Source organism: Mustela putorius, unplaced genomic scaffold (genome assembly GCF_011764305.1).
Source record: "Mustela putorius furo isolate JIRA1106 unplaced genomic scaffold, ASM1176430v1.1 tig00000785_pilon_pilon_pilon, whole genome shotgun sequence".
Classification (NCBI taxonomy): Eukaryota; Metazoa; Chordata; class Mammalia; order Carnivora; family Mustelidae; genus Mustela; species Mustela putorius.
The window spans coordinates 3278395-3292066 of NW_025421480.1; the positions used below are offsets into that span (position 1 = coordinate 3278395).

Consider the following 13672-nt stretch of genomic DNA (forward strand, 5'->3'; position numbering starts at 1 on the left):
TCTGACCACGGGAAGAACTGATAAGGCCCAGCTGCTTCCCATTAGCATGAATCTCTGCCATGTTCCATCATTTCCATTATGTCCTAAGATATGACTAAAGAATATGAGCTCTATTTGTTTCTTTTCCAAGTCTCCCTACAGCCCCTCCCTAACCCAGTCTTTTCTATTATTGAAAGCACTGCGTCTGGGCAACTTTACATCCCTTTCCAATACATTATCTCGGTGAAACAGGTGGGGACAGCCGCTCTTCACATGCAAATGAATGCTAAAGCCCAGGTTTAATGGAAGCACCAGCCACAGGAACCTGGTATCCTTGGGACTGTGGTGGACACTAGTCTCTCAAAACAAACCCATAGAGTAAAACAAGAAATGTATTTAGAGCAGATTTAAACTGGCTTTCATAATGCAACTTACTGCAAATACAAAGTAGTAAGTGTGTTTTGCCTTCCTTTTGGTGGCATGTTCCCATCAAACAAGAAGGAACCACAGAATCTTTCGTATGCTTTTCTTTTTGTTGGTAATCTCCACCCCAAATATGGGGCTTGGGCTCACGACCCTGAGATCAAGATTCATCAAGATTCGCATGCTCTTCCGACTAAGCCAGCCAGGTGCCCCACCTTGGGATATACTCTTAGGTGCATTCACCTGGTGGCACAACCCTCCTTCTAGAAGGATCCAACAGAACTTCCACACCAGAGGCGTAAGTATCAAAATCAAACCATCCAAAATACCTATCAAGCTATATTTGCTTATAAATATTTTCTCTAGTATATAAACATATTAATTTTTACTGAGGGGATTTTTATTTTAAATTTTATTTTGTTTAAATTCAATTAACATATAGTATATTATTAGTTTCAGAGGTAGAGCTCAGTGATTCATCAGTGGCATTTAATGAGCATTCAACAGTGCTCATTCCATCATGTGCCCTCCTTAATACCCATCACCTAGTTACCCCATCTCCACCCCCACCCCCCCACCACCAGCAAGTTAAGATTCTCTTATGGTTTGTTTCCATTAAGGGGATTTTGAGAATAGTTTCACAACAATTCTTAAAAGAGCCTTCCCACTACCAAGACATACTTAACTAAAATAAAGGAAATAAAAAGTTGTGTGGGCTGATGTGATGTGAATTTAACAATAACAAATAATTTTTCTTATAATTCTCCTAGCTTTTCCAGCCACAAAAATAACAGACAAGTGTTTAACCCTGGAAAATATTTTGTGTCTTTCAGAAAAGAGAGTTGAAAAGTTAAAAGCTTAATATATCCATAAAGGCCAATTTCTTACCAATAATAGTAAATGACCTTTATTGACTGTAATGTGCACAGCACCATTCTTTAAGTTTTTCAAGTATTGTTGCTCTTAATCTTTGTAACAGTACTGTGAGACAGCACCGCACATGGGAAACACCTCCATTTAACTGAAGGAAAACTGAGGCAGAGAGATAAGATCATCAGCCCAAATAGCAAACTGCAGAACCAAGACAGGAGACCAGGGATTTCATCGGAGAACACTACACAGAATCTTAAAAAGAATGTTTTTCTTTTGTAGGTACTAGCGCTTTCTCTCGCTTCCGTTCTGCAGCAGTAGCAGAACTCCAAACTGATCACTATGACTACACCCATGTCATGGTCTCAGCCACAGGATGACCCCACCACACGATGAAGCAGCAGCTGAAACACGAGTTTAAAGAAGTCTTTAGTTTATCCAGAGCATCTGCAAAAGTCAGAAAAGATACTCTGAAAACTTAGGACAAATGCCTTTTTCAGAGCTGCCTACGGTACAGAAAAATCCTGAAAGAAAACGGTGCCAGGCATAGCAAACAGTTCTAATCCGAGTATTGGCCAATGGCAGTTCTGACACAAAGAAAGTTTATGAAAGTTTATTATAATTCTCTCAGTGAAGACTCACCCCAGTTATCTGTCCTCCAGCCAGCATCAGCTGGGTCTGGGGGATGGCCGCCTGCACTGACGGCTGCTGGGAAGGCTGGCTCGGCTGCTGTGAGTCCCCCGACTCTTCGTTAGATTTAGACTGAGGTGGGCGGGGGATGGTGGGAAGGAAGAAGAGATTTCAAATAGTTGATTAAAAACTCTGTATTTTAAGAATTTTTTACAACATGGATTTATCTATTCTGGTTTCATTCTTTTTCTTTCTTACCAATCTTTGTATTTTCCTAATTTTAACATAATAAGTTTTTAGACATTTTTTCTTTAAAAAATTTATTATTTGCTGTTTTCCAACTATAAGAGAAATGATCAAATATGGAACCTAGAAAAGTAGAAAAATAAAATATAAAAATTATCCACATACAAGTTTTTGGTGTAGATTTTTTATTCCAATAGTAGCCAAGCTGCAATTACAACTCTGAAGAAGCAAAAATAATTGGGTCCTCCACAAATCAGCAGATTGTTTAGAAACCCAAATCCTTAATTTTTGGAAATACAGAGTAAGGGAAGAGCACATTCTCCATCCACCTCTACACCAGACCGTCCAAGCCAACATTCTGAGATGTATTTGGTGGTCAGCCTAAACTTCCTTATACATCCTCTCAGAGACTGGTTACTTGACCCACAAAACTTTCCATCTAATATTTAAAATAAACGTAAATTTAGCATCTCCCATCAAGTAATATACAAATTTAGAGGGAAAATGCTGCAGTCAAGAGGGAAAGAGAACACACTCCTAAAAGGGACACTAAGAGGAAATTTTATGGTAATTAAAACTGGTTATGCAGAACATTAAAATTCTGCATAGATTTGCATATTTCCCACCACCTGTTTTGGGGACCGCAGCAAGGCTAATTAACATAAAGGCTCTGATTAATCCTGCCAGTCACTGAGAGAGAATTACAGTGCAGGACTGTAAACATGCTGCACTGGGGACACAGCCTGTTTGCCAACATCTCTCCAAGGGATGGAAGTTCACCATGGCAACCAAGGCAATTTTCCGCCTCCTCTCCCTCAGAAAGGAAGGTCACATTATCTCCTTTTCTTTTCTCTATTCGCTTCCATGTATTACTAGGTCCATATTCCACTGGGTTTCATGGAATGCTCAACCCAAGGTCTTCAGTCATTAGCAACACTGGAATCAATCTTCTAGAAAACGGTTTCCCCCTCTTGACTGTCAGTAACCCAAACACTACAACGAAAGGAAGCAACAGATCGACTGAATTATGGAGTAATGCATGATAACCGAACTTTGCATGTTTTACCATATGGTTTGTATCAGCAAAGTAGCCAGATTTAACTTTGGTTTTTAAAATTTTGACTGTAGGAAGCCCATCAAGGCTATAACAGGTTTAGTTATAAACCTTAGAATCACAGCATTTTAGAGCAGAGAGGAACCCTGCCAAGCTTCTACACTTCCCTACTTAAATAAATGTAAGAGAAAAGGAACATCAGGAGGTGGAGTGACTTGCCAAAGGTCACACAGCTAGCCAGCGGCAGAGGGAAAATGCAAACCCAAGACCTCTGTACCTCAGCCCAGTGTTCTTTCCTCCACACTAGAAAATGACGAGAAAGACGTCTGGAAACAAAGGGGCATTAAGACACTATGTGGCTTTGTGTTCAGGTATGTTTATCACTACATAACTGAGAAGCTGTTATTAAACTTACATATCCAACTCTGAAAGTACACTTTTCCTGTTCACCTTTTGTCATGCATGGTAGCATAATACAAACTGAATTTTCATTAATGTCAGTGATTATCATTATTGGATCTTAATGACATTAGGCAATGAAGAAAGGTTAATACTTCTAAATATTTCCTAATTATATTATTGCATGCTCATTATAAAAAAATCTAAAAAGTATGGTAAAAAAGTGTAAAACTGATCCATAATCCCCTGACCCAGCTTACCTGTACATTTAAAGACTGAGCAGCAGCCTGTAAACTTGTTCCAGCGAGCTGGACCTACAAGTACAATAATCAGGTAAAGTTCTAGTCTAGTACTATGGATATTGCATCACTGTAAGTCGACATTGACAAGTATTTCAAGAATCCCTACTAAGTGTATGTCACTGAGTTAGAACTGAGAACACAAAGAGGTCTATCTTACAGGGTTAAAACTTTATGGAAAAGCTCCCACCAGAAAATTATGTTAACATTTCTTTCTTTCTTTTCTTTTCTTTCTTTCTTTCTTTCTTTTTCTTTCTCTCGCCAACAGTTTTCACCTTCATTCTTTCTTTTAAAATTTTTATTGTGTTATGATAGTCACCAAAAACACATCTAACATTTCTTTTCTAAAGTCTAGCAGACGAGTTTTCCGAACGAGCGCCAGCAGGCATGCCGTACTTGTAGAAGGCATTCCTCAGGTGCCATCCTGTTTGTACCCACGGACACTGAGATCCTAAAAGCCCAACTCATCTTTCGTATTAAAGAACACGTGAGAACAAGCTACTCATACACGTCACTGTCGTCATTATAAACAACCAGAATTATCTACTCATTCTAATTTCAAAATTTTCATGTACACACCAGAGTAAAAACCTTATATATACATACCCAGTCAAGTCCTTAAAACATTTATAGTCATAACTCAAGAGTGCTGGCTGAAATAGAGAATCTGTCCTATAAACCACACATGAAAGTGTCATAGTATTTATTTAATACATTTCATGCATCCACAAAGTTAAAACCATGATTTTCATTAGAATAAGGATCATTATTTGACAACCATGTCGGCGAGAACTGTTCTGGCAAGTGTCACCCACGGACGCTCTAGTGGTTGAAACTGGAGGAGTAACATGACAGTCACACATTCTCCGTATCTCTTCATAGCTCTCAACTAATTACAAAAGACAAAGTCCCCAGCGATGACACATGTGCCTTCTGGTATGATCCACTAAGAACACAGCATTACGTATGTTGTATGTAAGTACCATACGACTGAGCAACAGTCTTAAAAAATGTCAGTGTCGGGGCACCTGGGTGGCTCAGTGGGTTAAAGCCGCTGCCTTCAGCTCAGGTCATGATCTCCGGGTCCTGGGATCGAGCCCCGCATCGGGCTCTCTGCTCAGCAGGGAGCCTGCTTCCCCCTCTCTCTGCCTGCCTCTCTGCCTACTTGTGATCTCTCTCTGTGTCAAATAAATAAATAAAATCCTTTAAAAAAAAAAGTCAATGTCCTGAAAACAAAATCACTATGTTAGAAGAAAAAGAAGATGAACGAGGGTAGAATAAGCAGAAGCCTAAAGTAGAACAGCAGCCGTCAGCAGGAAAAGCAGTTAACGCAAGAGGCACTGCAAGGTGCTACACAGGATCCTGGCAACTGAATGGATATAGATAAAAAAGTCATGAATTATTCCAGGGCTCAAATCTGAGAGACTGAAAAAAAGGGGACGTTATTGCCAGGGAAGCCAGTAAGTTCCGTTTTGGATCATCACATGGCATCAAAGTTTCCTGAAGGTAAATACAAGTGTTAATATGAGCTCAAGATGGAGTTCAGAGTGAAAATGATGAGAGACGCCCTTTATTTATAACTAATAGTCCTGCTAGGAGCTGAGAGCTCTCAGAAGCAAACCTGGACACTTACAGAGAACGTATTCTAGATGCAGTGTAGTCAAGGGAGGATTATCTGAAAAGATAATATGTTTAAGACCCAAAGGCTAAGAATTCAGCCAGAGAGCCAGAGGAAAGAGTTTTGGGTACACAGATTTAAAGGAAATAAAGTTTCTGTGGGATTTTATTTAAATCATGTTGTTTCTGGGCAGAAGTCTGTTGAGAAACAGGACAGTTACAGGTCTTCAAGTACCCCCTCATGGTTTATTTGCTGAGTGGACTACCTGAATCGAATGATCAAATTTTGTATCACAGTAATGGGACAATGTGATACCACAGACCTAATGTATTCCTGTCAAAACCTTGGATCCAATCACGAGGGAAAAATTAAACAAACCCAAATTGAGGGGGTCTTCTCTAAAACAGTTGGTATCTACTCTTTAAAAATGTCAACCTCATGAAAGATGAAGACAGAACTGAGAAATTCTTACAGAATGAAGAAGCCAAACAGACAGGAAACCCAAATGCAAGGTGTGGACCGGACTGCAGATCAGAGAACACTTACATATGGACTGAACATTAGATAACAAATTTCATCGATGTTAAATTTCTGGAATTTGAAATTTATATTAGAGTTGTATAAAAAAATACTGTTCTTAGGAAAAATGTGATGAAGTATTTAGAAATAGAAGGTCACAGCGCCTGCAACTTGATTCCAAAAAAAAAAAAAGTACATTTTTTATATGTGTTTGTACATACACACACACACACACAGCAAAGATAAGAACAGTAACTGTTGGTGATTCCAGGTGAAGGGCTTTTGGTTGAAAACTGTTCTGTAGATATAACTTTTCTACAGATTTGAAAATTTTCAAAATAGAAAGTTGAAAAAAGAGTGAGAGCATCCTTTTGCCACTCAATTTAGCGAACTCCCAACATCCTTCAAACTGTAGCTCCAAGGTCATCCTCTCTGATTAATGTCTTAGATTGTACAGGTTGAACTAATTATTTCTACCTCTCTATTCCTATACAACCTTACCATTCACTTATTCAGTAAATAATTACTGAACATCTATTATATTTTGGGCTCTTTGGAAAATGCTGGGATAAATATAAATGAGAAAAAGTGCCCATCTTCATGGAACTTACAGGGTAACAGAACTAAAGTCATCTACTTTGTATACGTGTACACACATTTGTAATTATGGTAAGGAAAAGGTCAGAGTGTGAACCCAGTCAATAAGAGGGCTAGAAACAGAAGGTAAGTGTCATACTTATGCTAATTATGTCTCTAATCAGACGGTGAGCAATTCTGAGGGGACTGACATCTTGCTGGAGAAGTCCGTAATGTCAAGATTTCCTATCAAATTCTTTGGTTTAAAGTCCTTTGGTTTGGGGCATATTGAAGATTCAGTGATTTTGGTAATCAGCAGCTGGAGGCCTTGGAGCTGATGTAAGAGTCGCACTCTTCTTAGAATTTGGATCCAGTGAAGAAGACTGCATATCATCTTGTATCTTTGGGGACTTTTGAATACATTATGACTATCACAAATTTAAGCCAGATAGAGGCTTAATATGCACCATAGACATTGACTACCAAAAATTTTATTCCTCTAAGAAACCAGAAAACTTGTTGGAAGCTACAAATGTTTTTACTTTTCACTTTTACTTTTATTTTTTGAAGATTATTTATTTGAGACAGGGAGAGAGAGAGTGCACAGAGGGAGAGGGGAAGCAGGCTCCGCAGTGTGCAGAGAGCCTGATGCGGGGCTCGATCCCAGGACCCTGAGACCATGACCTGAGCCGAAGGCAGACACTAGACCGAATGAGCCACCCGAGCTCCCCTACAAATGTTTTCAGAAGAAAGAACTGAAATGAAGATAACATTTTTTGTTTTCTATAATATATTCTTAAATTATTTTAGATGCTAATACATCTTAATATTTTATCTAAAAGTTCCATATAGAAGTTTCTCTACTTTGCGAAACACAAACAAAGCTATGCACCTGAGCAAAACTGTGTCAGCTAAGCCCTTACTCCAACAGAAGGTGCTGATTGCCTCCTGCACACCATCCCTTTGAATTTGAGAATAAATGGGCTTTTGAGGACCTTTCTAAAATTGCACCTGTTTCAAGTGCAGGAGCTTCTTTTATATAAAATTCAGGGAGGGGGCGCCTAAGTGGCTCAGTTGGTGGGGGTACTGCCTTCAGCTCCAGTCGTGTTCCCAGGGTCCTAGGATCCAGCCCCTCATCTGGCTCCCTGCTCAGCAGGGAGTCTGCTTCTCCCTCTCCCTCTCCCTGCTTGTGCTCTCTCTGTGTCAAATAAATAAGAATTCTTTAAAAACAAAAAAAAGTTGAGGTAGTCTAAAGACATAATTTATGAGCTCAGAAGACATATGAAGACACAATTTATGAAGACATTCTGAGCAGAGAGCCTTACACAGGTCTTGGGCAATGGTGGCCATGTCCTTCTGGATGACTCTGTAATTTACTACCTTCAGTGAGCCTCACAGACCCATAGTGATAAAAACAGTAACTCAGTTGTTATGAACATTCCACTCATAACAAAGAATTCTTTTTTTTTTTTTCCCACAAAGCTGTGCGGTCAATAACAATACAGTCAAACTATGATTCCAGACTAACCATTCAAAAGGACACAATCAGATGTGATTAGCACCAGGCTTTAATCAATTTAAAAAGTCCCACACACTGATATAACTACCCCAGGCCTTCACATTCCATGCTTCTGGTTTTTACTTTCCCTTATGGCTGAGCAGAGAGCATTCTACCTGATGGAGATGTCCAAGGAAAGCCTGGGCCTGGGCTGTTGAGATGGCTCCTCCGACGGGCACAGGCTGCTTCTGAAAGTCCAGACCATTGGTTTGTGTGCCTAAAAAGCAAGCAAAAGCACGTAACTGTTAAAAACAAACTCAACTGAAACAAGCACTAGACTTCAGTCACAAGCATTGATCAGGCATACTATTTTGTAGAAGCATTTTCCTAAGTACCCCCAGGGACGAGAAGGGATTTACAGCACAAGGTTTTCTTTTCTGAAGGGAGGACTGTGGGACAAGTAAATGAACAGAAAGCTTAAGAAACAGAAACAAAAATATAAATACTGAATTCTAATCATAAGATGGTGTTACAGAATTCAGAAGCGATGCAGGGACTGGGGTCACAATAAGCATGGCACTGACATGCCTTAAGGAAAAGATTATCATCACTACTACTGTTGTAAAGAATGGTACAGACAGACTTCCAAGGAGGGATTGATGCGCTCTTCTGGTCTCCCCATTCTCAGTATTTGGCATGGGCAGAAGAAATTCACTGGTGACTCTGCAAGGTGATTGATTCTTTTTACTTATTTATTTATTTGACAGAGATCACAAGTAGGCAGAGAGGCAGGTGGGGGGGTGGGGAGAAGAGGCTCCCTGCTGAGCAGAGCCTGATTCAGGGCTCGATCCCAGGACCCTGAGATCATGACCTGAGCCAAAGGTAGAGGCTTAACCCACTGAGCCACCCAGGCACCCCAAGGTGATTTATTTTTAACTTACACTTTTAATACATGATAATCTGATGGCAAAAACAACAATTTACATGATAAACAAAATAGTCTTACTGATTTCTTCAATCCTAAAGTATAGATTGCTGCATACATGTAATTAGCAAGAGCCCTGCTATAATTATAATCATCCAAATGTTATGCCTGTGCATTTTAACCACTTATGCTGCAGTCTGATGATAGGATAGGACTAATTTATGGAAAGACATACCATCCGAATGTTCAGAAATATTTATTAAGGATATAATATATTGTTTTCAAACTATAATATCCAGAAATAATTTAGAAATTACCAAAATTCCATGTATGCAATAAAATGTAACAGGCCACAGGAACCTGCAAGAATCACCGAGGCTCACAAATGTGGCCCTGAACTTCTGCTTCTGACCACTCCGACAACCTCCCTTCCCGTCCTCACTCCAGTGTGTGCACACAAGGAGAACGCTGGTCAGGACAGGACAAGCCAGAACCTTAAGCAGTATTTCTAAATGGCTACCCACTTCTGCCATTATATATCCGAACTAACATCTGGCAAATGTATCACTTTAATAACAAAAATGAGGTAGATCACATGACTCCAAGGAACTATTAAAGGTTTCCTTGAGATAATTATAAAAGGAGTGTCTATACATATTACCTGCTTAAAACCTCATAATGGTTGTTCTTTTGTATTTTTTCCCTGGCTTCCCATAAGCAGAAAACGAAAGAATCATCTAGACATACAAAGGGTCACTTTTATTGGCCACATGCAGAAATTTAATTATTTTAAAGTTACACATTTGGTCATTAGCTGCTGTCTCTATTCCTATGCAGAAAATCATTACTGAGGTTGATTTTAAGATTGTTCACCCTTAGAGAATTATGCTCCATATATATTACACAAATCCACAAGGCTAAAAGAAGACGAGGTTTTGAAAAATGGAGACAAGCACCCAAAGATTAAAACATCACCAATATAGGAACTCTTCCAGAACCAAAAATTTCACTCTCATGGAGTCCATGAAACTTCTACACACTATCAAGTCGCTGCAAAAATGATATACCCCTTGTAAATCACAAAGCACTATATGAAAAGACTGGCTAATTTCTACCTCTGGTACAGAGCCTATGGCAATGGCCTACAGCTAATGCTATTTATTTATTTATTTATTTTTATAAATCTTTTTTTTTTTTTAAAGATTTTATTTATTTATTTGACAGAGAGAGATCGCAGGTAGACAGAGAGGCAGGCAGAGAGAGAGAGAGAGAAGCAGGTTCCCTGCCGAGCAGAGAGCCCGATGCGGGACTCGATCCCAGGACCCTGAGATCATGACCTGAGCCGAAGGCAGCGGCTTAATCCACTGAGCCACCCGGGCGCCCAGCTAATGCTATTTAAGTACCCTGGCTCTACCAGCTCAGAGGACAAATAAAGGCAGGACACCCAAAGCTAGTGAAGTACAAGAACATTCCTAGACAACAGTTCAGATAAACAGAGATTCAAGATGCAAAAGAAGGGTTTTTTGTTTTGTTTTGTTTTCTCAGTAAAATTCTGAGGCTCCATGAGGAGGTAAGGGATGGAAGAAAGTAGATATCACATAGAAATCATTCTTGTAAATCATAAAGACCTAAATTGGGCTAAAAGGAAAAGAGAGGGGAACAGACGAACAGACACCCATACATACACACACATTTAACATAATTTGAAGACAGTACAGGGAGACAATGATGGTGGGAGCCAAAACCAAATGCGTGTCAGAGAAAATAGAACATCCAAATAAAGAAAGGGGGGAATCAACAGGTTGGGAGAGAAGGTGAACGATGTAAGAAGATTAAAATAGAACATACAGAATTTGAGAAACCCTAAAACATGTAAGAAAAGTGATCCAGAAGGCATTTAGAAATGACAAAGTCCAAAGCTAAAGATTCTATAAGATTGCCACAAGAACAGTGTTACTGAGGTAGACCTCAGAGATCTTGAATCCAACCTTCTTATTTTATTGGTGACAGATTAAGGAATCTTTTTTTTTTTTAAGGTTTTATTTATTTATTTGACAGAGAGAGAGAGAGAGAGATCACAAGTAGGCAGAGAGTTAGGCAGAGAGAGAGAGAGAGAGAGAGAAGCAGGCTCCCTGCTGAGCAAAGAGCCTGATACGGGGCTTGATCCCAGGACACTGAGATCATGACCTGAGCTGAAGGCAGCGGCTTAATCCACTGAGCCACCCAGGTGCCCCCAGATTAAGGAATCTTAAGTGAACTGTTCAAAATGTCATAGCTACTTAGTGGAAGAGCCAAGACAAGGACAGGGTCCCCTGATTCTGTGTGATTACTCACAGAGAAGTGATAGTTGTAATCTGGAGTAAAAATGCCAATCAACTAAGAGTGGGTACAGAGAGAAGAAGCCTGAAGGTAAGACAGCACCTACATTAGGAGATGTAGAGACAAAGAACCAGAGAGGAAGCAGTGAGAAAACAGGGAGAAAAAAATAAAAAAAATCTTCAAGGACTAGTGTGCTTCAGGAGCCAGGCAAAAGAATCCTACAAGGATGGGGTAGTTTACTACTGTCAAATGGTACAGAACAGGATCAAATACTGAACAAGAAATTAATCCAGATAGTCTAAATGAAAGGCAGTTATAAAAGTAAGGCCAAAACTTAATGGAATAGGAAAAGAACACATAACAGAAACACCAAACTTGGTTCTTTCAAAAGAATCATATAGCTTACAAACTTCTGCTAAGATTGAAGATAAAAGTAAAAGGGAAGGAGCAAATAATTTAAGGATAGCAGGAAGAAGGACATAATAAAAAATGCTTTAAACATAATAAAACAAATGCTGCAAACATAATAAAAAATGCTGCTAAAAACAGAATATCATGAACCAATAAAATGCCAAGGGTCCTACAGCATTTGAAGAAATGTAATATGTAGGTAAAAATCTTCCCAAAAGGAAAAATGAAAACCTAAACAATTTTACTCTGCTTGCTTCCAGAAATCAAAGGGACAAATAATTCTAATCTTAAGTAACTTTTCCAGAGTATGGGGAAAAAAGGGAAACAATTTCTAAGGTCATTTTGTGAGGTCAGCATAACCTCACTACAAAACCTAAAAAAGATGAGTAAAGAAAACAAAACAAACAAACAAAAATACATGCCAGTTTTACTCACAAACATACATAAAAATATCCTAAATAGTATTAGCAAAAATAAGCTAATAAGATAAAATATTTGGAGTTTAAGGGTTAAAAAAACCAATGTGGGGCGCCTGGGTGGCTCAGTGGGTTAAGCCGCTGCCTTCGGCTCAGGTCATGATCTCAGGGTCCTGGGATCAAGTCCCGCATCGGGCTCTCTGCTCAGTGGGGAGCCTGCTTCCTCCTCTCTCTCTCTCTCTCTGCCTGCCTCTCTGCCTACTTGTGATCTCTCTCTGTCAAATAAATAAATAAAATCTTAAAAAAAAAAAAAAAACAATGTGATTCATCACATTAATTAAAGGGGAAAATCATTTAATTGACTCAAAAGATTAAAGAAAATCCTTAGATAAAATTCAATATCCACCTATGACAAAAATTCTATGCATAGGAACAGAAATAAACTTCCTTAACTTGATAAAAATTAACATTAAAAGCATTCCAATTAATATTAAGAACAAGATAAGTGTGCCAGCTACTGAAAGCCTCAGGCAACAAACAAGGTAAGAAAAGAAAATATACCAACTGCAAAAAGAAACAAAACTTTCTTTTCAGATGATTTTTATAAAGTACATAGAGTATCCTGAGAAATCTAATGATCTATTTCTAGAATAAGAGAGTTTAATAAGGGGATCTAACCAGTATGGACATAAGATATTAGAGCTAGAATTCAGAATAACGTTTATAAAGATACTAGCTGAGCTTGAAAAAAGCATAGAAGACACTAGAGAGTCCCTTTCTAGAGAAATAAAAGAACTAAAATCTAATTTTTGAAATCAAAAAGGCTATTAATGAGATGCAATAAAAAATGGAGGCTCTGTTAGGATAACTGAGGCAGAAGAGAGAATTGGTGAAATAGGCAACAAAATGACAGAGAACAAAGAAGCTGAGAAAAAGAGAGATAAACAACTCACTGAACCACAAGGGGAGAATTTGAGAGATAAGTGATACCATGCAGTTAAATATTAGAATAATTGGGATTCCAGAAGAAAAGGAAGGAGAAAGAGAGAGAAGCAGAAGGTATACTGGAGCAAATTATAGCAGAGAACATCCCTAAACTGGGTAAGGAAACAGGAATCAAAATCCAGGAGAAAAGAAATCCCTCTCAAAAATCAATAAAAATAGGTCAACACTCCTACATAGAACAGTGAAACTTACAAATCTCAGAGACAAAGGGGGAAACCCCAAAGGCAGTTTGGGACAAGAGATCTGTAACCTACAAGGGTAGAAACATTATGTTGGCAGCAGACCAATCTGTAGACACCTGGCAGCCAGAAAGGACTGGCATGATATATTCAGGGCTCTACCTGAGACAAACATGCAGCCAAGAATACTTTACCCAGCTAGGATGTCATTCAAAACAGAAGGAGTGGCAAGAAGTTTCCAGGAAAAACAGAAACTAAAAGAATTTGTGAACACCAAACCAGCCCTACAAGAAATATTAAAAGGAT

At 38.9% G+C, this 13672-nt stretch overlaps 1 protein-coding gene across 10 annotated transcripts in view; it reads right to left on the minus strand.

The window, feature by feature from the left end:
* POU2F1 (POU class 2 homeobox 1) overlaps window positions 1-13672 on the minus strand; it is a 181903-nt gene that overhangs the window by 46914 nt on the left and 121317 nt on the right. For all 10 annotated transcript variants that reach the window (XM_045084630.1, XM_045084632.1, XM_045084624.1 and 7 more), the window contains 3 exons: window positions 8288-8388; window positions 3862-3915; window positions 1915-2034 (listed from right to left, as the gene is read on the minus strand). In XM_045084630.1, coding sequence (XP_044940565.1) covers window positions 1915-2034; window positions 3862-3915; window positions 8288-8388 — 275 coding nt within the window. The remainder of the gene's footprint in view (window positions 1-1914; window positions 2035-3861; window positions 3916-8287; window positions 8389-13672) is intronic.